This window comes from Limanda limanda, chromosome 10 (assembly GCF_963576545.1).
Source record: "Limanda limanda chromosome 10, fLimLim1.1, whole genome shotgun sequence".
Taxonomy (NCBI): Eukaryota; Metazoa; Chordata; class Actinopteri; order Pleuronectiformes; family Pleuronectidae; genus Limanda; species Limanda limanda.
Genome location: NC_083645.1, coordinates 24,387,386 through 24,415,135, shown reverse-complemented (window position 1 = coordinate 24,415,135; position 27,750 = coordinate 24,387,386). Strand labels below are relative to the sequence as shown.

At 42.4% G+C, this 27,750-nt stretch overlaps 1 protein-coding gene across 1 annotated transcript in view; it reads right to left on the bottom strand.

The window, feature by feature from the left end:
- The window catches only part of prom1a (prominin 1a), a 67,708-nt gene extending 41,894 nt beyond the window's left edge, over positions 1–25,814 (bottom strand). Inside the window, exons 1-3 of the mRNA XM_061080310.1 lie at positions 25,571–25,814; positions 1,761–1,819; positions 1,167–1,193 (exon numbers count right to left, since the gene is read on the bottom strand). Coding sequence (XP_060936293.1) covers positions 1,167–1,193; positions 1,761–1,819; positions 25,571–25,814 — 330 coding nt within the window. The remainder of the gene's footprint in view (positions 1–1,166; positions 1,194–1,760; positions 1,820–25,570) is intronic.
- Positions 25,815–27,750: the final 1,936 nt, after the last annotated feature.

Below are 27,750 nucleotides of genomic sequence, written 5' to 3'. Positions count from 1 at the left end.
AGTCTTAAAACGCTCCACTGCAGAATCAAGGTAACGCCAGAGTCAGACTTTATTGAACCGTTACTGTGCCCAACCTCTTTATCCAAAAGTAAAACTAAAGAAATATGATGAGGAGGAGGCAACAGGATATTGTGCACACGGAAGAGGTTCTAATTGATGTTTTCCTGAATGATCTGTTTGAAGCACTTAATTGAACAGATGTTCTTTAAGCTGTGCCGGTGGAGCAGGTCAGTGTGCGAAGATTTACAGTCGAAGAAAGAATTCTGCCAACATCAGCACGCTAAAGATCAAGTGTGTGTCTGTGTGTGTGTGTGTGTGTCTGTGTGTGTGTGTGTGTGTGTGTGTGTGTGTGTGTGTGTGTGTGTGTGTGTGTGTGTGTGTGTGTGTGTGTTTGTGTGTGTGTGTTAACATGTGGCTTAAATACTTGCTGTGGTTAGTGTGGACATCAGGGAGCGAAATACTGCTGAGACGCAAATTAGCCGACCGACCAGAAGTTTCAAAAAGGAATTCACTATACGACCACTGAAGAGTTTTAATGTTCTGCTATACTGTTTCAAACTGTCAGTCATTACAATCAGGAAAAACTCACAGAGCAGGATAGAGTTTGGAGCGTGCGGCTGATAGTTCACTAAAAGTATTGAATTCACAGATTCAGCAGTAAAACAAGACGTTTACATTTACCAAGCCAAACCCATGTTGGTATTTCTTCCATTATATGTGGTTTGATAGGACGCTGAGAGGAATGTGGCGGTTTGTGCTGCACGCTATCCTCCTCTGCCCTGACAGGACTATTAAAAAACAGGCTGTTATTTCACTATACGTCGAGTTTCCACTACTCTCGGATGAACCGTTGCATTATCTCTGATTGCGATGATGCAGGAGGATCACAGTCAGTGACGAGGAATCGTTTGACGAACAAACGACGAAGGTGGTGGATGCAAAGGGTGGTGGTGAGGTGGATGGTGAAGGATGGGTGGAAGTCGTAGAGCTGCACAACTAATCTCCTCTACTACAATAAGGGAGATGTAGCCAATGCATAGAGTTACTAAGGTGAAGGATTTCTGCTTCAGCTGTGCAGCCCCACTGACTCGCATGGGGACAGGATGGAGGACGACACAGGGGGACGGGGGGATTTGACTGTAAATCCAGTGAAGTGCAGACTTTACCTGAAGGGTCAGCACTATGTTCTCTGGCTGAGGGAGGCCAGATCAGATGGAGAGGGCATGCAGAAGACAAAGGCAACTCAGCGTCAAAGAAAGAGCGAAGCCACAAAACAGTAACATGTGGATGAAACAGAACAAAAGCAACACAAATAAAAGAAATTAAAGTATTCACAAACCCAGCATGCATATCCACATCGTTGCATTTTGTGAATGCTGCACACAGACAGATGGTAGAATCCTCCGTAATTAGGAAAAAGTATTTCCTTTAGGCCTCAAACAGAGAGCTGGAGGTTGTTAAAGTTGTTGTTTATAAAAAAAACTCAGATGTTGTATCGCTCTCTAATTTCATACATTTTTCTAGAAGCAATTACCGTTTCCTTTCTGGGGTCCCGGTGATAAGATCGCCTCGGTTTACAAAAGCTATTAAGACCAGAACAGTCACAGACTGGAGAGCGTCTCCCTGAGGTGCACTTCTCGTGTAATTCATATCATATATTGCTAGAAGTGATTAGAAAAACATGAGGCACTAAAGCAAACAAATGGATGTGGCAGAACAATGATTGTAAAACACAAATAAACACACACACACACTCTTACCTTTTGATATTCCGTCTGAATGGCTCCAAACTTGTCCTTTGCCAGTTTGACGATCAGATCTGCAACAACACAGACACAAGAAAAGACACGTGAAGAGAACAGTTGGTGTTATTCTGTAATAAAAAGTTTGTAAAGAGTTTCTACACGTTTCAAAACAGGTTAAATATAAGACTTTTTCAGACCATAATGAAAAAAATTCAAGACCAATGACATGTACGACAGATATGAAGGAATATCAGAGTCTCAGAAGAAGCGAATAACTCTGGAACTGTCACGTCATCTTGGAAACTACAGACTAGAGAGAGTCGGGATCCAGAGTCGAGTGAACTGAGATCAATTCTGACAATTCTGACATTTCTTCTAAAACATACAACGAATTACAAGGAATTGTGAAATGAACATTAAGGCAATTAAGGCCTATTAAGACTGCGTAATAGTATAATGCAATGTTTTTTGGGGCCTAAAATTTTCATTTAAATTGCCGAAAACCGTTTATCCAACAATTCCCTGTGTTATAGTGTGATTTCAGTGTTGGTATTTCTAGCACAACAGAAATCAGATGTTATGTTGTTTAAAAACCAAATCTACCAGGTAACATGTAAAGTATATCAACAGCCTAAAGCCGACACTGAAATCTTAATAGAAAAATAATCACACCAAAATCAAGATGAATCTTTACAGTTTATTAGTTTGAAAGCAGAAAATAACAATCTGCTACTGAGACATTTGAATTTTAATCTATTTCCTAATAACTGAACTTTTTGGTATAGCTGGTCCAGTGGTGTGGAAACTTCCCTGAGCCAACAGGAGCAGAATATAGATTTTTATGGGAAGTAATTTCTGTCAAGCTGAAGCAGCAAGTTGACACTTTTTGACAAGATGGTGTCAGGAGATCCAGACGCACACTGACACTGCAGTGGCTCTTCATCCGCTGCTCTTCCCTCCGGGCTTCAGGCCGGGCCAAGTCTGACAGTGTGAGCAACTCCTTCATTATTTATCAGTGGACTGACATCGTGTTAGGCTGCTGTCGATAGCCTGGTTCCTTCTGAGTCCCGGAGGAACCTAATTAAGTCCCACATGACGAGAATGATCACTGTCGTTATTGTTGGAATGATGAAATGTCAAAAAACTCATTCCTATCAACTTCAGTAATGTCTGGAAATAACTGTATGAAAACAGCTGTTGGAACTGACGATGTATCGGTTGGTAAGAATCTAAATCTATAAAAATATGAGCCTTCCACAGACAGACTGTATATTCATAATACAAGTTCTATATATTTGGATTTTCTTTTAATTCTTGGTATTTATATCAAGTATATTTATATGAAATTACATGATTTCTTTGATATAAGGGTTTTATAACAAAATCTTGGGAGTCATTGCCAACTGTTTTTTTAACATCAGCCAATATATTGGAATCAGAAATGTTTTCCCCCTAACATCGATATCTGCATTCATCCATATGGGTTGTTCTCTAATTAGCAGATGACATTCTGTGCTTCACTTGGATCCTTATAGCTGCAGATGTGGAATTAAAAATAAAGAAAAATAACTTTATTGACGCTCTAGTCCACGTCTTCACACCTGCATGTGTCTGACCTGAAAATAAAGCTTTGCCCAAACTACATATTGTGGCCAATACAGGAACAAATCAAATTCAGATAAAAGTTTATATAAATAAAACCTAGTTCCTGAAGTTATAGGTTTTCTGTTGTTTTTAAAACTATTTTAGAACTTTGATCCGGTTCGATCAACAAAAGAGATGAATTCCCTGAAACAGAACAAATCCGACCCAGTCTGACACTGCCTCCTCCCACGTCTCCACCTGCTGCAGATCCGGCTGTGACTCATCATATGAAGATGACAGAGGCAGGAAGTCTTCTCACAGGCGAGAGGTTTCCAAAAATAAGACTTGAAAACACACTCTGGCTTTTTCTTTCTTTCTTCTGCAGCAGCAGTGTTTCTTCACTGAAGGAAGAACACATCCCACAGAAGAAATGTTTTATTCATCACAAAACTCACTAATGATTCTTGCCTACAATCCAGAGCATGAGATGTGTTAACATGAGGCAGATCCAGGGTCAGACTTCAGCCGCTGTGAGGAAACAGAGGAGCTCCTCGTTAGGAGCGATCACGTCTAATTGCCTTTTTATTGAAACATTTATTGACGCAGGATTATTTGTTGTATTCCTCAGTCAGACCTACTCTGCACTTTAGAAGCACAACTAGAACAGGAGTTACTTACTTTGCTCGATAAAGACAAGTCTGACAGTCGCCTTTGCAAAGCAGTTTACGTTTGTTTTGTTTGTTTGTTTGTCAGCAGGATTACGCAGAAACAACTGAATATGAACAAAGAAACAGATGCAGTTAGTTTCTTTAACATTGGGAGACAGGGTGTTTGTGACATTTTCACCAATTTCCTCTGGAATGATTCATGGATGTCGATGAAAACAACAGAGCTTATTTAGGGGACTCATATCTACGAGGGCCTGTATCTTGGTGCAGCTTGATTGGATTTGATGTTGTTGGGCCTTGGCTGAGGTTTGTTTGCTTGTCAGGCGTTGATGGTCCAGAACTCGAACTATACAAGTTTGTTGGTTATCCTTCTCTGTGTCTTTGTTTAAATGATCACGTTGTGGTTTCAATGCAGTTTCCAAAGTCGCTCCACTACCAGAAATCACTTCTTTGCAGACCTAGAAACAGAACTTCCCATTGGCTGTTCATTGCGACTCCTGTTTCTGAGCTGTGAAGTGATTTCTGGGGGAAAATTGCTGTTTTGGGTGAAGCTTAGATTTCTTAAATATGTGGTTTATCAGATCAGTACATAGATTAATATTGGAGGCATTTCTGATCTGAGATAATCTGGATTCAGTTGGAAATCAAAGGTTCATATATGTCTTCACCTTTAGAACTATGTCTCAATGAACATGACATATTTGATGTGAAGGTTAATGGGACTGTGTCAGTGCTGAAGCCTGTGATCCACTGTTCCCACCATGTTCAGTAGGAACAGGTCTGTTGTAGGTCAGCCTGTAAACGTGCTGTTTGTTTCCAGCTCCCAGGTCAGTTCCTCCACCCTCACACGGCTGACGGCAGCAACTATTGTGTGTCGCTGGTTGTGTTGTAAAACAATCCGGCCTCCAGGGAGAAAAATAAAAGCACCGAGCTCAGCTATCATCTTCTGTTGTTGTTGTGAAGCTTTGTGTGTTTCTAAGACGCTCCTGACCTTGTGGTGAAGGTGTGTTCAAAATCCCCTTTTCCCCACAGGATGCAAACTGTAACCGAGGTAAACAAGAAGTACACTATCACGCACCAGGCCTCGGGGGTGGGGGAATATTTTAAAACATGAGAAGAGATGGTTCAGTTCTGTGCTGCTCGCACTGAGAGACAGAGGATTAACGAAGATTACAACTGCAGCAATTAGTCAATCGATAGAAAATCAATTGGCGCCTGTTTGGATAATGAAAGAATGTAAATGCAGTGATTTAGAAAAAGGATTTTCACATGAGACAGTATCTCCAGATGATTCACTAATAATTATCAGTCAAAGGTCAAGGGCCAAGGTCATCTCTTCATGCATAGTTCAAATATCTCTGCATCTTTTGCAGTTATAGACTCGACCTGCAGCTCATAGAGATTGAAATATGATTTATCTTCACATGGTAGAAACCAGAGTGATGTTCACATAGCAAATTGAAACCTTACAGGAAGCAGGTCTGGAGTAAATACTGGATTATAGGGTTCAAATGTCATCTCCAGCTTCAATCATCAAGTCCTGACATTTCTAAAAACCCAGCAAAGGTCTGGTTGACAGAATTCATAGAAATCCCAGCGGCATGAACGATTTCTCTGGAACCTGTTAGTCAGTGCAAATGAGTTTTACATTAACCACGTCGCCTGGAGCGGCAGCGGTGAAAGCTGGGGCTAATAAATGAATAGATGTTTGGGACATAAGCCAAGAGAGGAGCATCAGGAAATAAAGGAAGCAGTGAGAGGACGGAGGGATGAAAGAGAGACGAAGGAGAGAGGAAGAACAAAGAGAGGATGAGTGAGGAGAAGAAAATACGAGAGGTGAAAGAGAGAAAAGCGGAGAGGAGGGAGGGCTGGATTGAATCCAACCTCCGTTTTCCAGTGAGAGGCATTTAATCCCTCTCCAGGAGCGAAAAGCTCACTTTATGTGAGAGTTTCACCCACGTTAACTCTCTCCTGTCCGTCTTCTCTGCTTCCTCCTTCTGCTCGAACATGAATGATTCCGTCAGGAAGCTGCGACCTCTGACACCTGGAAACTGACCTGTGGTCTGTTTGTCCACATTTCAGAAGTCTGCACTCAATGTGTAGGTGTGTGGATTAAGAGGTGCCCTTTCAGCAAAATGCAGATTCAATATATGTAAATGTACACGTGGAGATATCTATGTAAAATACAGCAGCAGACAGGTTCCGTAGCTTCTCGGCATCGAGACTTTACAGCAGATTGAATGAAGCTTTGCAGGGAGCTCAGGATAAAGCAGCCAGATGAGTTTTTCTTCAGTTTCACGGGAGAGGATTCACTCGCCCTGAGGAATCCTGCAGCTCTTTGTTGGTTCTGCTGCTCAGCATCGGAACAACAGGGGAGAACCAACTCGTCACGGTGCTGAACACTTTCACAACTTTCTTTCTCACCAGGATGGAGCACTTAATGAAGCATGTAGTGTTTATTACAGTTGCACATTTGGCTTTGAGGAGGAGGAGGAGGTTCAGTTAAGTTCCCGGTTGTGTGGAGATATGAATTTCACTGTTTATTATCTATGTTTAAATTAAACACAGAGGGAGAGTATGTTTTATTCCACATTTAATGAAGGTAGATTGAGAAAAGAGGTTGTATACGGTCACGTAGATGTTCCTGCTTCAGTGGTACTTGTGTTTCGGAATCTTTTATTATTGGATTGAATCTCCCTCACCCCCACCCTGACAATGGTTCTTACAGTGAAGGTTCTATAATGAGCCGGTCAGTGTAGCCCAGAGGACGTCCTGCGGTTGTTACCGAGGCAGAGCTGTTGAGATGTCTGACCTTTGTAAACGCTGCGCCGAGCCTCAAACAGCTTCCACCATTCAGGAAGATCATGTAACATAAGCTCTATGAAAAGCCAATAACCTCGTCCCTGTGGGAGACTCAGGTTCTTCTTCTCAAATAAATGTCATGGCAGAAACTACTTGTTAACAATCAGGCTCCTGGTGGGACGAGACGAGCAGCGGAGTGTTGACGTACTGAAAACAAAATATAATTGTATTGAATCTCTGGTTTAATCTTTTACAAAAACCCGTGTCTCGTCTTCACCTTTTATTGAACACGGTTTGACTTTGACACTCAGGCTCTTATTATTCACGCTTGTAAAGTTGGGAACAAGAAAATACAAACTTTTGTCTACTGCTGCACTTGAAAGATCTGTTTGAATGAACGCACTTGCAGAATTGAAAAAAGATAAATAGAGAAACTGTGTCATTGTCTCTCTAATGTTGAGAACACGACACACAACACAGACAATATGATTTCATACTGTAGATGTTTAAGGTGATAGTGAAGTTTTTGAGCTTGGTTTTAATATTTGACAGTTTTAAAAGATATATTTAAATCATGTGTGCAACATAAATATGTTTTTCACATCTTACACTCACATTTTATTTTAGTATGTCCCATTCCTACGTAACCTCATTACATTGTCTTTAAATGCAAACAACTTCACATCTCTTGTGTTTTTTCTATTGTTTATAGGCTTATTCGTTGTTCTATTATACTTTATTGTGTATTATTTACTGAGGGTAAAGTGCGTAAGTACAGTTTTTTTTACATTTTATCTTTACGACATCGTATTTTGAGCTGCTTTAATTGTTCCCATCTGTTTTATTGCTATTTGTGCATTGCCCTTGACCTGCTGCTGTAACCATGTCCATCTATCCATCTATCCATCTATCTATCTATCTATCTATCTATATATATATCTATCTATCTATCTATCTATCTATCTATCTATCTATCTATCTATCTATCTATCTATCCATCTATCCATCTATCCATCTATCCATCTATCCATCTGTCCATCTGTCTATCTGTCTATCTGTCTATCTGTCTATCTGTCTATCTATCTATCTATCTATCTATCTATCTATCTATCTATCTATCTATCTATCTATCTATCTATCTATCTATCTATCTATCTATCTATCTATCTATCTATCTATCTATCTTTCTATAAATCAAACAGTCCACGATATTTGTTTCTCAGTTGGACAAACTATTCAACGGAGACATTTTTCCTAAATAACCTGAGACATGTTTTTCATTACATTCATTTCTATCATTAATTGACACCTACTAACAGCTGACTCAGCTCTGGACACTTAACTCTGTATTGCTGTTGAACGCAGGTTAGAGTCGTTAATGCTTTGTAGTGAGCGGAGTTACGACATGGAGCAGGTGCACTGCAGGAACTGGACTGTGATCGGAGCAGATCGTTACAGACGTGCGCCGTCTGCTACTAGAGACACGTTTCTGCTGCTGGAAACGGAGCCAATTCTCATTTATTTTAAGCAATTGAAGATCAGGGGGTGTAAAAGAGCTAAAGAGAGCAGGAAGAATCACTGAAGCAGGAAAGAACAAAGATGTGAAACAGGCGGAGACAGATGAATGAATAAAATCAGGACTCGTGGGAGAAATTAACTCAGAGAAGTGGGATAAAGTGATGGATGGATGATGGATGAATGTTGAGGAGGGATGGACAGGTGAGGGTTGAAGATGAAGTAGTGGTTTACTGACGGCAGCGTGGCCAAACCTGTGTGAACTGCAGCACGGAGAATTACATTCTAATCAACTTGCACCAACAGCTAAATCAACACAACTCTGATTCTGCCCTTCCTAAGCCCCGGCAGGCGACAACACCCGCTGCTCACAGGCTTATTAAAACATATATAAATAAATAAGCCCGGCCACGAGGCGCAACAAAGCAGAACCAGTCAGGGAAGCTTTCTCTTTTTTTCGGAACACAGAGGCGGTGTAGCCGACGACATGGATTCTCCCTCACAAAGTTATCTGAGGACACTCGCACAGAAGCGGAGAGAGAGCTTTGTGTAGAGAATTAAATTCAGCACGGGGTTGTAACACTAATGCAGACAGGAAAGTCTCCTCCGTCGCTGAGGAGACATAAACAGGATGTTTGCTCCTGCCCTCATCCTTCACACTCCTGTGTAATAACTCGATTTACATATAAATGCCTTTTTCAGTTTAAAGCAGCGGTAATGGATGTTATTGTGTTAACTGGGGATCGAATGTGAGAGGGGGGTCACCTCTAGTTACCATCCAGCGCTGCAGGTCCCCTCAGGTAAAAGAGCAATGAATTCAGGTGCCTCACAAAAGGACTGCTGCTCCGCATACAATGGACAAACTGTTGATTTTAGCAGAACTACAGACTAGTCATTTTCTGACGGGTCATTTTGAATTTTCCAAAAGATAAAAAGGAAGCTCTGTTGCCGAGGTCAGACTCAACATGAGCGTTTTTAACATGTTTGTTTGGAATAAAAACAATCTTTAAAGAAAAGCGCAGCACAGAAGGAAAGTCAAACCCAATAAGTAGAGAAACTTAGCCAAGAACAGTTTGTAAAACTTGATGCAAAATAAACTCAGCGACTAAGATGAGGGAGAAATCAAACACAAGAAAGTTTCTCCTTCTATAAACAACCATAGGATCCTTAAAGACCCGTCACACATTCTGACCTGTTAGATGTTACCGAGACGATAAGTGTCAAGCTTTCATTTATCCCAACGTCTATCACTCTAGATAGTAAGGAAATATGTTGTATCGACAGTGTGTCTCAATAACCTTTACACTGTGTCTGGCACATGTTGTACTCTGGGCAGGTTTTACATCTTTTAATTCATTTAGTTTTTTGTTTTTTGCGTGTGCAGGTGCAATATTCAACTCACTTCTATTCTGCATATATCTCTTTGTGTACTGTTTCTTTTGTGTTATTTACCCATGGGGACAATAAAGTACATATGAATTGATTTGGACACGTGGGGAAATGTCTTACAGTCAAGGCGTGTTGGTACCCAGGACACCTCTAGGCGCCACCAGGCGCCTCCAGGAGGCGGGGCCTCAGCTCTGTGATCACACGCTGTTTAATCCTTGTTGCTGTCCATAATAATGACATTTTAGGTATTTTCAAGTCATGGCTTCTGTGATTTCAAGATATTTAACCTTTATTGTACCAACATTGAAGTAGGATTCTGCAGATTCTGTCCACATACACAATAAATTGTGATTCCAATCACAGTGAGGTTTTTACATTTTAATTCTGAAAAAAGACAGCACAGGTATTTGATTGACAGAAGGTGAAGGTGGACAAATAGCCAGAGCTGAGTACAGGGAGAGATGATATTGGGTCAGTGCCTGGTTGGTGTTTGCTTTGCTTCACAAAGATGAAGATAAACCAGGAAATCTGATTATATATCATTTTCAAAGTGAGCATCAGTTTTAGCCGCTCCTGTGTTAACACGTGTTAAGTCAACATGTGTGTTTAACTGGATCTGTCTCGTCCAAAAGGTATTTTCCCACATGTCCGCTTCAGGTGTCTTTAGCAAGAGTTGCGAGATCCACAAAGCTCCAACTAATCTTTATTGCTTTTCTCTAAAATGTGCTTTTCCCCCCATTAAGATACTGAACTGTTTCACTTCCATTACACGATTGTGACAATATTCATCCTTAGATTTTCATGTGGTGGTGAAGGAACCAACCTTAAATATTTAAGTTAACTGCAACTACTAGCACGACTTAACAATAACTAACATATATTATCTTAACAGAAATTATGCTCATGCCTGGAACACTCTGCTAATTATTCTAGTTACATCAAATACTAACTTGGCAGCTGCCTTCCAGTGAATGTCAGCAGACCACTGACTTGACATTTAACTGAAATGGTTGTGTGTGTGTGTGTGTTTGTGTGTATGAGTGTGTGTGTGTGTGTCTGTCGGGGGCTGATTGTATCAGAGCTGACTTCCCATGAGCTCGATGTACAAACACCTCCGCACAAGCTAAACACTCTGTTACCATAGAATCGGAAACTATGGAGAAGGAATGGGCTTTTAACACAACAGAGGAAAGGGAGGAGAACACACACACACGCAAACACACACACAGACACACACAAACACTCTCTCTCTCCCCCTCTCTCGCTCTCAAACCTACAAGGGGCATGGACAGACATTTCATTTAAAACTGTTAATCTTTCTCTGTGTAACAACGCTCTCACCACTGACACTTGCAGAAACTGAGCGGTTTAGAGAAGGAGAGAACTAATACACACTGTGATAGTTCACCTAGAGACGACTTAACAAGCCGTGACAAAGTTATCCCTCACATTTCAATTCAAAAAATAATATTTCTGCTGTTTCCTCCTCATATTAAGTTATGTTCCACGTGTGCAGACACAGTAAATGCACACGTGTGGGTGTGTGTGTGTTGGGGGGGGAGAGCACTTCACTGTGGCCTTGCATGTAAACAGCTGGAGTCTCTGCACACTCCACTTAATTCTGTTTTCACGCAGCGGCCGGATGAATCCATGGGTGAGACGTGCTCATACAGAGAAGAAGCGTCCACACATCTCGGATCTGCTCGGATCAGCTCACATGCACCGATACATCCGACTGCAAATACGATCCAGAGCAATGCACATTCACTTTTTTAATAAACTTGACAGCCGCCCCTCCAGCGGAAATAACACCAATGGTTAGAGATGCACGACAGTAGATGCACAAACACACACACACACACTCTCTCTCTCACACTCTCACACACATACACAGATAAGAATAAATCCAGGCGACATGGCAACAGACAGACACTAATAAAGAAAGTTATATTGCAAAGGGACTTGCTTCAATCTCATCCACGGGTTCAGAGAAATGACGATATGAATCCTGCCAGGCTCTGAATAATAAACATGAACTCAAGTGATGTGACTACAGAGATATGCACAACAATATTCTGTCTGTCTGTAAAACACACTGTCCTCCACATGCAAGTTGGTGTTGTATAGTATGTTTATTATACTTGAATAGCAGTAGTAATATTTGTCAAGATGGCGGCGCATTAAAAACAGAAAGTGATGCTCTGATCTTGTATAAAATTGATCTACACTGACAATTTGACATGAAAAGGACTTTTTAAATTACTTTCTTTAAGTTTAACTTTTGAATTTGTATTTTCATAGATTTCCCGGTGAATAACAGATAAAATCAGGTTCATTTCGGGAATTGATTTCTATGAGTTAGCTCCTGGTGCAAAGTCAAATAAGGTTTTCAGCCACTATACAGCTACAATCCTGTAACTGCCACCAACGTGTGGCTGAGATCAAGTGAAATCAGTTGGGAATCAACAGTTAATCTTATTTAATTAAATATTTTTACAGCTTTATCCAAAGCAGCATGAAGTATTTGGTGCAGATCCATAACTACCACACAGGGTGTTGTTCTGTTGGCTTTGTTATGAGACTTGATTGAATTTAAGGGGACTGAGGAGCATTGAGTGCCATTCTACTTTATATTTGTTGGAGGCTTCAGGCAACACTGTGCCCACGTATCTCAAGGAGACGTTTTTTTGTTGAATATTAAAAAACCTTGAGATCAAAATTCGTCCCAGGGAAGTTTTTCAATCACACTCCTCTATATGCAAAGTGTCTAACATGCTTTAAATGAACACATTGGCATCTTGCATCAATTCCTGTGACTTTCCCAGGCGGCTAATCTGACACTCACACCCTCGTTTTGCGAGCTGCCTGGAGGTGAAAAGGCTTCTGTCTCTTTTTGGGTGTAAAATTCAGTGAAACACCACGAATACCTTCGAGGTGGATGTTGAAAATGTTCATCTTATCCTCGTTTGTATGATTTATTTCGACGAGACAACACAGAGACGCTCTTGGGGATCAGGGATGCAGAGCGGTGCAGCGTAGGAGGATATGATGGAGAGAGTATTGCTTTGGGTCGGGCCTCATATCCAGACTATCTTTAGATGAGGTTGACCAACATAGTCATTTCTAATGCTCTAAAGTCTAAACCTAGTTTTTTCTCACAACATGGTGAGAGCCACAAAGCAGAATGACAGGATTTCTAAATTACACGTCAGCAAACCCCATTTGACGTCGTACCAAGATGAAAATAATAAGAACATTTACAGAAATAAAAAATCTGTGGTATCCTACAACTTCAGAAAGCTACAGACCAACAACTGTCCAGAGGTCTGAAGAGAGCTGGTTTCATAATAGCAGGTTTTGGGATCTTCCGTCCACAGGCCTCTTTATTCTGACCTGACGGGCTAAGTAGGTAATTGACGGTCCAGGGACAAAAGGACAGTCGGTCTGCTGTGGAGTCTGTTTGGCAAGCTGACCACTAGACAAGCAAGCGGATTGTCTCTGCAGTCTGACCCAGGCCAACAACATCCCAGATTACCGTGGGCTAATCAAGGCTGAGGCCGAGCTGCACAGGTGACAGTGACAGAAAGGAAAGGAAGCTACAGAGTGGGACAGTGGATCCTGATCGTGGACTATGACAACAAGACTGCTTGATATACAATATGTCTCCTCAGATAATCCAACATTACTGACAATAACTAATATTTCCTTATGTTTAAATACGTTAAACATTGACACACTTTTCTATTGTGTTAGTTTCTACATATCAATGTTGTAAATACTGTTGTTTTGTTGATGTACACACAGCTGTGAATAGGATATTTTGCTAGTTTTACTCTTGTAGGACAGAGGAAGTCATTCCTTGTTCAGCCCTATGAGACATATTGTGATTTATGAATATGGGCTATATGAATAACATTTGATTGATTGATTATGGGGAAGAACTTGCTCAGGAAAACGGTTTTCACTAATTAACTCTAGAAAAAGTCCCAAAAATTCGGCACAGACACTTTTTGGAGTTTACCATATATAGAACTTGCAGGAGGATGACCAGGTCAGGTGTGTTCACATTCACAACAACAGGAAAATTCACATTCAGACGAGGAGTGGTGACTGGGTAGAGCGTGCAAGAGACGTAAAAGTGTTTTTGTGTTTTTCTATAATCAAACGCTCTCGAATCTCTCCTTCCTTCCAAGCTGATGTCTTTGTCTGTCTTCTACGTGAATATAATACTTATTTTTCCTCCAGAGATATTTCTATTCATGTATTATTTCACCAGGGGGGAAAAGGAAAACATCCGCTAAACATCCACCGGCCACCTAAACCACCTAGGGTCAACGCTACTTCCCTTTGTTCTACACAGTTGACCCACTGCCAGTCACTGCAGGCTTCATTACACATCCTGAAACTCCTCTCCGAGTTGTGACACGGCCACATTCCCGACCCGTGACACATCCCATTCAAGGGAGCTGTCATCACGCCGCTGAGCGACAGCTACAAGGACCTTGTGACGAGCGGCAGCGAGGGACGGCCGTTCAGAGTCTTCCTCTCCGGTGTTGGCAGGTTGACCCTTCCATGCCACACATGTGCATTTTACAAACGCACCATGCCCCCGGAGTCGGCTTGCAGCGGGCACCACTGCTGTCGCCAGTGAAGCGGAACAAAGAGACAGAGAATGCATGAGTTGCCTTCCATTCAGCGAGGCTGAGCCGCTCGCCTCGGCCTCTTCCTGCTTGGCTACCCAGGCCTGACCCAAATATGACGTCCCCCGAATGAGACACAGCTTTAGCAGCAACCCGGGGAAGTGACAGCTCTTTCTCCAAAAAACACTCCCTCCATTTATTGCCTTTCCCAGTTCTCCCCTTACTTTAAATAAGCCGATATCTTCTCAGCCTTTCTTGCTCCTGTGATCTTTCGATTTTCTTCTCCGCCGTATTTCTCGACTGCTCTCTGTCAGATAGCTGGGAGCTTAAGCTGATGGTGGCATTATAATATTACCTTGAAATGTCTCAAACTTATCTTAATGCCACAGCTCTTATCTCCCCTCTCTTACTCTGCTAATGTGCCAGCCCCTGGTGAAACTCGTTCCAATTGAGATGCATCTCTTCCCTCCCGGAATCGAGGAGCTGTCACTTCGGTCGATTGATCTACTTCTTCGTCTTTTTACTGTACAAACACGTTTCGACAAGGAGACTCGATGGCTGAGTGAATGGCTTTCCTCTTTTCAAAGGGTGTCAGGCAGCGAGTCATGAATTCAACAGTTTGAATCGTCTTAGAAGAACTCAAAACAAAAGGTGCATCAGTGAAAGACCCAACGCTGATTATAAAAGCATTTCTTTGAAGCACAAGTACTTCCAGGGACTTTGCCAAAGTAACCAAACACCTCAAAACCACTGTTCTGACAGAATTAATACACAAAGAGCTTTTTTGTTAAGGTTATCTAAGTGCGGATGCAGCGGCAGCAGCGGGGGGGCTGTGAGTCTGGATGACAACTGGCCCTGGGGATTCTCCGTTTGAAGGCAAAAGGCTTTTTTCTCTCGCACGTACCGAGAACAGAGAAGAGAACAGTGGTCGTGTTGACAAAGTCAGGAAGAGAACAATGATTTTTGGAAAAAACCTTGAAGTTATTGAATCAATGAGATTCCAAATTGATGCAGTAGCCTTTAGTGCTTGGCACTTTACGTGTTTGAAATTATGTTTTGGGAACACGGTCACCTGACCAGGAACTGCAACGTCCTGATTTCAAAATGTTGTTCTCTCTATGGTCCGCACTCTAGTGTTGTCTGATGAAGATAAATCCATAAAAATACCTCTTATCTTTGTTTAAATCTATTAAATCAAGATTCTCATTTGCATCTGCACTAAATTACACACTGAAAGATATCAGTTATCAGTCTAAAATGTGACGATTTCATCAAGATCAATAAATTCTAATGAATAGCCGATGAATTCAGGTCGATATGTTCCACCTCTTGATCTCCACGTGGATCTGTTTACGTGTTGGCAACTAAATCAAATGTGATTGGTCGAAACCCAAAATCCAAACAGATTCTGCACATTCACATTCCTCACAAGAAGAATAAACATCTCATATGTGGTCAAATATATACATGGACAAATACAAGTCATTATTGAGGGCTTCTTAGTTTGTGAAAAGATAAACCAGCGCTGGTATTTAATAGTAAAATGAAATAATAAATACACTCGCCTCGGTTAAAGGTTAAAGTTTAATAGTTTGGAGCCGAGCTGAAGACAATAATAAAGACCTTGAGTTCTACGTCTTTACTTTCTAATTAGCTCGTGTAAAGTTAAGCTCCTTCATCGTATCGATTTCTTACAGCTGGGAAACCCGCTCCTCTCACACGACCGGTCCTGCACACGCTCTCCTAGCTTCACGCTGTCGTCTCATTAACCTTCATCTGGTTTTCATGTTGTAACTGTTTGTCACATTTTCTAAATGGCATAATAATGACTTCAGGTTGAAGCGGTTTTCATTTCCAGCCCCTCGTCTGTCTGCCTGAGCCGCCACAAAGACTAATCCCAGATTTGTGGATCCATTTCAAGAGTAACAACACGGAGCTGGAGGCTATTTTGATTATCTATTCACGGGACAGGAGCTGCGGGAGTGGAATTAAAGTGCAGTACAATATTACTTTTTGTGTTCTTATTATGGAGCCTAATCTTCTCTCATAAAGCCGGGGCGGCGGCAGCTTAAATGTAAAACGAGACGTGAGTGATGAGAGTGTCACCACGTTTGTGTCTTTGACCCGAATGGGCAGAAATTAAAAGCGTGTTTGTCTCGTCTTTCACAAGTTAGAACAAGATCCAACGCAGTGTCACAGATTGAGAACATTGAGTCTAAATAATTCAGATGATAATTGGAGGATTTATGTTCCTCGGGGAGTAAAAGACTGATTTGACGACACAAAGTAAACAAACTGACAAACTAGTGTTGGTCAATTATCAGGGTTTCCAATTTTTCTCATCAATTTATCAACTGTGTGCAGTATAAAATGTCTTAAGGGGATGTTATCAAATTACGTATTTTGATGAAACACGCAATATAAGGATAACGATATATAGAAGATATATAAGTGCGTGTCACCTTTAACTGTTTATAAAGATTGACGACATGAAAGGTCCTAATAGGCTGCAGGAAAGGCTATGCACCTCACCTCCTCCATGTAAGCAGATGGGACATTTTTTAATTAATGATTTTTAATCTCAACGGGACTTTTCAGGATGGAACATCATTATACGACAGCTGAGACTCGCTCACGATTGGTCGAGAGGGTGCATTGCCAGGACCTTGTTACCAAGGGATCATGATCATTACTGTAATGATGTTACCAGCTTGGGATGGCATCACCCGTATTCGTGGTATTTTGGCTTGATTTACCATCATCCATTCCCGTATATACAATCTAAGACATCACTATGTCGACATACAGCTTTTGATAAAGTGTAGGAAACTGCAGAAAGATAAAAACCTGCTGAATAATATCATCTGTGTGCGTATTGACACGTTGCCCCCGGCGATCAGCTTGAATTTCACCACGGGCCCCTGAGGCTGAGCCCGTGTCCTGAAGCTGATCCCAGGGCCGTCAACTGTCAGAGCCGTGACGTGACTGAACCGGACAGCGGCACAGAAGCAGAGGAGCCGTGTGCATCACTCTCTGCTGTACAGACGCCACCGCACGACCGGGCCAGGGAACATGGCAGAGAGGCAGAATTATGGTTTGACAACTGCTTCCTGTTCTGTGAATCAATGTCATTTATATTGTGAGGAACATGAGACCTAGTACAGATCGTTACCATCCCTCTTTGTTTACATGGTTATATAATGAGATTACATGATCGTAGGAGTCCAGTCGATGAATCTTCTCACCATCCTGTTCGAGGGTGTTTATAACAGATGGAAGTTTGGGTAAAGTTTAAAATATTGAAAGGATGAATGTGTCTCTCACACTCGGACTTGTTTGTGCCGTGGGCCTCAAGGCAGATTTCTAATACCACTGACAAACAACATGATCCTGATTTTCTGTGTGTGTAAGAAACGAGGTAACATTAGCTTTGTGTTCTCTAAACTGCTTTTTAACAAATATTTGTTCATGGTGCACAAACCAAAATGGAACAAACGTTTCTAAGGATTTGATAATTAATAAGCGGCTGAATATTACTCATAATTCTGGCCATATTTTAATCTGCCTGAGGACAGGAACAGAAGTATGAAATATGAATCGGCAGTGTTTTAATATGACCAAGCACAGCTGCTCCTTCATTTATTAAGCTTAGCAGCTGGTGCTCGGACCAGCGAGGTTCAGATTGATGACAATGAGAAGCACTAATTAGAAATCAGACAGAACAAAGACTAAACACACAGATAACACAAAGTGCTGCTTCCTGTTTCCTGTCAACGAGACGACTCTGTGGGTAAAGCAGGCGAAACACAAGAGAGATCCAGAGAATCTCAGGGTCACTTAGGCAAAATGTTGATTCTGGTTCAGCAATCACCACAGAGCCGTCACAGCGTGAAGCTTGTAGCAGCGTTAAAGTTGAACAGCTAAATTTACTGTTCAACTTCCAGAAGTCATAACAGGAAAGACGGAGAGAGGAAGAGAAACCAGAACTTCTGGGTTTTGTAGGAAAAAAGTAAGAACAACCATAGTCATTACACAAATTACAAAAAATTCTGGCCCAGAACATAACCTGGACCTCACACTTGTCTATAACCACAGCAGGACACGAAGGACTTCATATAAAAGTGTTCTAATAAAATAATTTACTCATAATCAGTTGAAGATTGTAGATTTAAAATGAGTGTTGGACAAAAGGATTTTCTTCTAGTCTTTAGTAAATCTGATAGAGGAGCTGTAGCTTGTGTAACAACAAGTGAATTATTTTTTAAACCTCAACATCATCATAGTTTTAGTTCTTGTAAAAGTGCTGAGGTTCTGCAGTAACTGCCTGGTCACGGACGATAAACCCTCGGAGCATGTTTTGCTTTTTCAGAAAGACTGAAGAACTAAAAGCTGAATGAGAGCAGATTAAGTAGCTAGTGGAACAGAGGCTCGTGAGCAGATATTACCTCCATCATTCGTCTATTCAGTCATCCGTCTATTCTACTGCTGCTCATCCAGAGTCAGCCGCAGTCCGATAACTTTTCAGAATTGTTTAAATAAAAAGCTGACACAGTTTCAGCGTCATTTTTGTGTCCCGTGTGTTTTTGCGCCGGGTGGCCTTTGTCTGTCTGAATGTGCCACCGAGCTGCCAGTGAGCTGCCACCGAGCTGCCACTGCCATCGAAGAACGTGGCTCTGTATGTGCAGCTGAAGTCAGTGTGACCCTTTGACCTCACACACCCCGAGCATCTGAGCTCCGAGCGCACCAGCAGGGAATCTCCCACACAGCCACACATGCACAGGGAGGAACCGGGATTTAATACGAGCTGTGGATAACCAGTATTTTGGGATTGAGACCGAGCTGATATTCACTGCTGGTCTTTATATTTATATGAGTCATGGGCAAAAACAGTAGAGTCAAAGTACTCGTCAAATGAATGTGTGTTTTCAAATGACGTCAAATACTTTGTACAACTGAGGATGAGTTGTCCATCTTTACATAAAGTCTATGATTTCAAAATAAAATGAGCTGGATGCAGGAGTCACAGTCCGATTAAAACACGTCTGCACTAACTTGTCTCTGCTGTGATGTAATTAGAACAAGGGTGTTGGACGAAAATAGCAAAATAAGACATGGAACCTTAGTTTGTTCAAGTCGTTGGTGTATCCACATGTTTAATTTGAGACATGATTCAGATCTGAGACATGATGATTGCAGATTTTAAGGCCGAGCCTCTGATGATGATCTCTGCAGACGAGCCCACTGCTGAAGAAATCCCTCATTAGGACAATGTTTGCAGCTGGCGGGAAAAATGCTGAATAATTAAAAAGATAATGACTCATGGCTTAATTTCCCCTGTTTTTCTTCCAAGACTCAGACCTAAAGTGTTTGTCCCTGACTTCCTGTTAAACAAAGGGTCAGCGGAGACAGACGGACGCTCAGGTTGTTGCTCGAGGACGCTTCATCCCAGCAGGGGCTCGTAGTCGAGGGGCTGGAGGGGCAACCTTCCGCTTAGAGAACATTTACTTTTATGATTATGAAGCAAAGCTGCAGCTTGAAAGCGATCGACTACTTATATATTATATTAATATAAGTGCTATATAGGCAAGTTTTTAACTCCAGGTTTGCTATTGTCAGTCTCAGTTGTCTATCGATCAACCGTCTCCTTATGAAACCACATTTAAATTCACTACATATGGATTTATAGTTGGATCGACACCAAGTTATCATAGATATCGGTTTCAAGATCCATCAATTATTGTGACAAATCAACGAATATGTAGATAAACCCCAAATCTCACAACGTTAGATAAAGAGACAACACAAATTCCACCAAATTTATTGTATTCTTTCCTGAACCATCTCAGCTTCATGCTAATCGCTCCAGTGGTTTTCACGTAATTCTGCAAACAAACAAACACGATCTCCTCAGTGGAGACAGTTACAGATTTACACCTGGAAGCCACACAGAACAACCCTTCGACTGACCTATAGGTCACAGCAGGTCACTGGAGCTGCTTCACTTCCCCATCACCAGTCCTGCTTCCCTTACTCCTGTAAATCCATTCTAACTTCCTTTTTCATTATGTCTCTTGCAAACTTCCCCAACATTTAAAATGTTATATTTTGTCTAGTTATCGACCTTATAACTCAAAACTAGATTCCAAAGCAGCAGAACAAAGACAAGTTGGACCCTTATTCCTGAGTGTAGTTGAGCTTCATCAGAATTGAACCTTAAGAGGATCTGTGCTGTCACCGTTTCCTCTTCACAGGATGAAAGTGACAAAAATACAAAATGTCTGCTGCTTTATAATTCCATTAAATCTCTGATGCACTTCACAAAGCGCTTGGATCTCTGCCTCGTCCTTGGTTAGAAATCTTTTGATACGTTCTCCTCTGGTTTCTTTCATGTCTCCGTGTCCTTTAAGACGCTGTCTCAGAAAAGGGAAAAAACATCTTTTGATGGGTGTTAAATAACAAACATCAGGTGGGATCATATAACCTGACCTGCATGTTTCCATCTTGCAGATTGTGCAGTGATATTTCCCCTCGGATCACGGTGGTGCAGTGAAACACAAGATGCATTAAACCAGCGAGAAGAACAAACATCACGCCGGCCGATGGGTTTCCTTGGCAACTGTTGCTGTCCTTGAATTAATGCCAGATTTCCACCAGTCCTCCGGTGCCTGAGTTGCACCTAGGCGAGGTTTCTTGAGATGAGGGAGCACAGACACTAATGAGGAAACAGATTCCAACAGGGATCTGAAGCACGACAGCGGCTGGCATCGTCTCCCCAGCCGCGCCCCCCCGCAGGCGGGAGACGATCCAGCTGAGTCTGCAGAGGAAGCTTCATGCAACTCTATTCTCAAGTGACGGCCGACTTACACCGAGAGTAATTATTCCACACGGAAAAAAAACAAGGAATCCGAGAGGCGGTAAATATGTTAAATTTACTGTTTGTGTTATTTAGCTTGAACAGAGTAGTGGAAGTTTTTCCTTGAAGCTGAAGGTCACAGGCTCCTGACGAGCGTCCTCCCACGTTCTCCACAGAAGTGTCCTTGAGCAAAACACACCAACACTTTTTAACTCTGTGAGTCGAGCTGGACACAAGCATCAGAGAAAAACCTCCAGATTCCACACTCCAGCTTCTTTATAGTCCCTTTATACTGAAGATATATCATCTGGAAACCATGAATGCAAATAAGATATTCAAAGTCAACCCCGATCCAAGTATCAACCAATCATGACGCCATGTTTGGCATTTTGTTCGGCGCCACGTTGGTGTTTTAAAACCAGAAGTAACCATATTTGGAGGAGCAAGGGTTGGAGTCAGAGCTTGAGGACACTGCACCCATTGGACAGTACTAGCTGCCAATCACACAGTGTCCACGCCCCAATGCATACAATGCTTTATGGTCTATTTGACTCTTCACCGTAAACATCATGATAAATTCAATTCAACAATATATACGACCATGGCGTCGCCCTCTGCTGATCATCTGAGAGAACACAGGTTTTGGGCACTTCCTCGTTGGCTTCACTTTCCAGACCCGGAGTCTACGTCCATTTTTATATACAATTAATGGTTATTTCTCAAAATAAAGGTAAACTTTGATCTTCTGGCACAAGAGCATGAATGTCTACACAAAATTTGATTCAGTATGTGTTGAGAAAATTCAGTCCGCACGTAAGTTGTGGATTATATAAAAACCTTGTTCAGCCAAAACAACCAGAGCAGCCGACTCCATCCTCGTTTTAAACTGTCCTCTCTGCCAAGTGCCGGATGAATAAATTAATATCCTGTCAAATTAACGCCTCAAATACAAATTAAGTCTCAGCCTCCGTCGGGCGATGCACGTTGTGAGGAAACAGAGAAGTACTTTTTCCTTTCCCTTCTTTCAATGTCATTAAACTTTTCAACTCGCAGCTGTTTCCCAGCAGCCTCCTCTCACACATCAGGAGCCTAATGTCGCACAGCCGCGCCGCACTCGCCATTAACTTCATGTCGGATCCGTACGAGGAGAATGTGAACGTTACATAACCGTCACCTGTGTCTGAGTGACACCAGGCCATTACTTTAACAGGTCCATAAAAACAGCAGTGTTTCATATTCCGTATAAAAAGGGTTATGATCTCGGACACGGGGATGTGTGTGTGTGTGTGTGTGTGTCCGCATGTTACAGTTGTGTGTTGGTGAGAGAGAGAGTGTGTGTGTGGGTGTGTGTGTCGGTATGTTACAGTTGTGTGTTGGTGAGAGAGAGAGTGTGTGTGTGGGTGTGAGGGAGGGAGGGAGATGGAGGGGTGGGGATGGGGGGGGGCGTCAACTGCTCCTGCGGGCTTCCACACTGCAGTGAAAAGCCGTTAGAACATGTTGGAGAGAATATGTCAGTGTTCATTTGCTCTGTGTGAGTTTTCCATGATACACATTCATTACTTTCATCGCTAATAACGCCTCCCACGAGCGTCTCACACACTTTGATACAGAGGATGAACTTGTCGGTCGACGGCATCGGACACACGTGTGAGATCGATAGACGTTTTTACAACAGTTACTGCACAGAGGGAGACGTGATCCAGCAGAGTCGCTCAGGGTTCGAGACACTTATCCAGCAGATAGGGCCTGAAACCTGGATATGATGTCATGAGCCATTCCTGTTTAAAGATGCTCTTCAATACCAGCTAACATCTGTTTTTGGCAACTTCAGATTCACTTAAAAGCCTTTTTATTAACTGTCACGATCCAGCGGGAGGTGGAGGCACCACCCTGCCAGGTTTGTTTCAAATCAATTACATTTTATTTGCAAAGGCTACATTTACACATCTCAATTTGGCTTCATGGGCGTTAACATGGTGCGACATCCTCTGCTCTTAACCCCTCGACAGGAAACCAAAAATAAACCCTTTCACAAGGGGAAACATGCGGACACCTGAGAGAGAGTCCAGAGTGAGGGATCCCCGAATCGACAGATGTTCAGTAGATGCTGAGTGTAACTGAGCACATCAACACAAGTATTACTAATGATATTTAGAACATTCATGGGAAAAGATGTGTGTAGTTAACATCTTCTCTCTGGAGGTTTTTCATTTGGTTAGTCCAGCTTCCTCTCACAGTCCAAACACATCCAGGTTCTCTTAATCTGAGACTAGAAACTGTCTGTAGGTGTAGGAAGTTTAACTGTCCATGTTTTACCTCATCGTCTACTAGACTGACTCCACCCCTCCCGCAACCCTCAAAGGATAAGTCATATAGCTAATGATTGGATGGATAGAATCCAGCTGATGCTGCATTTATTTAAGGACAATATTGTTAATGATGTCAAGGAGTTTGAAATATATCACAACACCGACCATTGGATGAACTGATCAAAGTGTAGAAAGCTATAAAAAAATAGTTTTATTCAAAACTGAAATCACTCCATGGGAGCAAATGCTCATAAAGAGCAACAAAATTAGATGTTAGACACTTTTGTATGTGTTTTTGAGGTTTAAGTATTCAATTAAATGTAAATAATTGCTGAACTGCTCATATATTGAGGTTGTAGCTGTTTTTTGGTTGTAGCCTCTGAGATGTGATGATTTGCCGCTGTTTTATTTGATATTATTGCAAATTCAATGTCTGTTTTGAAAACAAGATAAATGCAGATGTCGTATCTAAGAGGCTGAATTCAAAGATTTCACAGTTGTAATGATGCACAACTAATCGATTGTAGTGGTCTTTGCACAGGAAAGACAAACTGATCTTTTCACTTTACCTCGAAAGTCCATCTGCCATTTGTCTTGTGTTCTTGGATGAACTGTCTCTTTAAAGCCCGACCACAAGATATTAGCAGTAGATTTGTTTTTCAGTTTCTTTGCTCGAGGATTCTGTGATTCATTCCTGAAATGTCTGCTGGACGGAGGTTAACTCCGTGGCTTACCACAGGCTGAACATCCACCCAGTCCCAACAGAGCTCCACTCTGACATCTGCACCACCTCCAGTCACACAACCACTGGACTGGAAACCATTCACTGATGTTTTTACCTCCTGTGTCTTGTAGATTTTAATGTAACTCACAAATGATGTTTCCCAACAAACGGCACCGTACACAAGGGAAGTCCTGTAACGCTCTGGTACAGGAATAACATGCTGGGCAAATCCCAGTGGTTTGCTGCAAACCAGACCTGACAGATCACTGGATGCTAAATATCCTCACATGCAACTTGTTTGTTCCATTATTCTGAAGCTTAACACAATAACAACAAATCCCTTTGGGCCTTTTCCAATGACTAAATATGCACAACTGTTTACAAGATGCAGAATTATTGTTTACAACCCGACCGTTTCCGCATGATTTCCATTCTGGCTGTTGCATCATTTGGAAGATGCACCCATGAATGAACTAACAACCCAGCAGTGGTCTGTACCATAGGATTAGACCTTGAGCCCCTAAGAGCTGGTGACAAACTGGAAACGAAAAGGCCAACAACATATGGCACAGGGGTTTATGGGATTACGCAATTAACAAGGTGACTCAGGGAGCTGTTAATCTGCAAAATGTCCCCGAGGGGAGTAGATGGACACTGGGACTGTGACGCATGGAAGGGGGGGTTGGCGGGGGGGACACGCATGTTTTGATCGTCCACGACCCGATTAAACGCAGACACCTCTTGTGTGTTTGGTTTAAGCAGTCAGGTCTAATTGTGTTAAATGTGGAACCGTGCGTCCTGACGCGCTGGGTGCGTCTCCAACGACCGTTCCAGTGGTTCCAGTCCCTCATTCGGGCCAAAAACACACAACAACAACAACACAACTGTGGCCTGTGTAAGTGTGTGTGTCACTGAGAACACGGTGCAGTCAGTAAGAGGTTCATTAAGTGTAATTAACCTGACACACAGTGCGCCCCGGGCACAGGCTCCACACCGCGCAGCGTGGACAAGTCTGGTGCTGGAGAATCATTCATGATAAGCAAATTAGACTCGTGTGTGTGTGTGTGTGTGTGTGTGTGTGTGTGTGTGTGTGTGTGTGTGTGTGTGTGTGTGTGTGTGTGTGTGTGTGTATAGAGTCATCTGGGTTTTTATATAATCTGACAGGGAATCGTCCGGATTTAAGCGGAACCCAGTGGATGTGGTTGTTGTGTTATTCTCACAGATTAACACAACAGGACCCGCTCTGCACACAGTGTTTTGTTCCAACACAATCACAGGTGTTTATTCCCAGTTGCACCCCCCCCTTAGGGACTTCATGTACCTGGATGAGGAGTCTCTTACCTTGTGGGAACGCGTTGGGCTGCACCGCGCACAGGAACGTGTGCACCATGTGGAACAGGATCCCGATCGGACCCGGCTCGTAGTGGGCCAGAGTCTCGTAGAGTCCCGCGGGCACGTAACCGAAATCCAACTTTCCCGGGGGGGGCAGTCTCCGGGGCTCCGTCTCCTGCTGGAGTTCAGCGGCCGCCATGAGGAGCATCATCCCGGGCAGGAGGAGCAGGAGGAGGATCCCGGTCCTCCACATCGTGTCCAAGAGACAGAAAACCAACCCGGGTTATCTGTCTTCAAACTGGGGTCAGATGAAGAGGAGGGAGACCTGATGAAGAGGAGGGAGACCTGGGAGCTTCTCGCCTGGTTCCCTGTGAAGAAGAGGAGGAAAGTGTCCCGGTGGATGAAGGACCGCAGCTTCTCAAGTGCTGCTGCCCGCGGAGAGGCTCTGTCTGCGGCTGTGTCTGCGCATCGTCCCCCCCCCTGCAGATCTCAGGCTCCTCCGATCTGCTTCCCCCCCCACACACAGTCTCCGGTCTCCAGTCCCACCGAGATGAGCGTGTCTGTCTCTGCTGCTCCGGCATCCGTGCGTCACGGGAGAGGGCGGGGGAGTGGGGGGGAGGACCGGTCCGGAGGGAAGGGCGCCTCCTGCTGGGAGAGAGAGGAGGACTGGGACCAGTGGATGAGGACTGCTGCTATTTCTATTTTTTTAAATTGATGAACACAAACATTTATCAGCTGAGATAAATTAATTAATTAACAATTTATAAATAAATATATACATATACTGAGAGGATTCTCTGGGGAATAGGCAGCGGTGGAATTGAAGTATAAGTACATTTACTCATCTGCTGTACTTCATTAGGCTTCAGTTTAAAGGAACTTGGTTATTAAATAAATATTAAAATGGTGCAGAGTCCCAACTGCTTTAAAAATAATCTAAAACTATTAGTCCATGATTTGGGATTTACTCAAGTAGAAAGTGTGATGGAAAATCTACTTAAACATCCAAATTAGTGTTATATTAATGACAGTGGTGGATGAGGTACTCAAACATTACGTAAAAGTACATATAAATAAAAATAGACAAAATTTACTGATGTAAAAGTACCACATTAACCTACTTGTAACAAATATTTACTTTTAAATATACATTGAGTTTTAAAAGTAAACGTATACTTGCTGACTGAAACCTACTGCCTAATGCAATGGTCTATTTATTACACCATTAAATCCATATTTTACCACCATAACACAGACTCTGTCATATTAATGAAGAATGCAGCAGATGATGTGAGTGAAAACATTAAAACTACACGTATTTGCTGATACCTGTACTGGAGTAAAAGGGAAATGTACTTAAGAAAAGTACATCTACTTCAGTACAGATACATAATAAATGTACTTTATTACACCCCACTATTGATTTTTTGATAAATGTGACACTGATACTATGTTGTTAAAGTTTATTCAAGCTGTTTGGTAGTTTTATCTACAGTATTCTGTGGTGAATCAAGCTTTTCAGAACCATTTCCCCTCAAACAAACTTTCCAAGTCTCTTTTCAAACAGGTGCTCTCTGTCTTCCCGACCTTTGACCTCTCCCTCCTCCCAGAGGGCAGACACAGGATACCTGAGTGGAGCCCAGAGGTGCATCCTGATTGGTGGAGCAGCGTCAGGTGGACCTTTTGCCTGTCTCTCGGCACAATAACATCCTTGTCCTCTCCCCCGGTGCAGATGGGGCCCCGGGTTCTTGGATACAAGGGGCCCTCCTGTTTGGGGAAACTTTGGTCAGTGGCTCTGAGCACCGACCCTCACTGATCACACTCATTAGACCTGCAGAGGGGCAGATGGGACCTTCAGCTGAGAAGAAGCTTTTCATGCACAGGAGGAAGAAGTAATGTCACTGCTGAGGAGTGACTTTGTTGGTCGAGCCAAAAGAAAACGATTTTTAGAGATTAAGTTTAGCTTAAAGGAAACCTGATTAAAGTAAAGGCATTTAAACAGATTTAAAGGTTGAGTTTAAAGCATTTAATTCATCTTTTGTACTTGAACTCATTTTGTGTTTACACCTGTATCAGAAGTGACTTATAAGAGCCTCTCCAAGTTCCACTGCGCCTGTGGTCCCGTCTGGAGACGACTTCCCGGTCACTGAGACACATCTGAAGCTCGTGTCCGTCCTCTGCACTTTAAG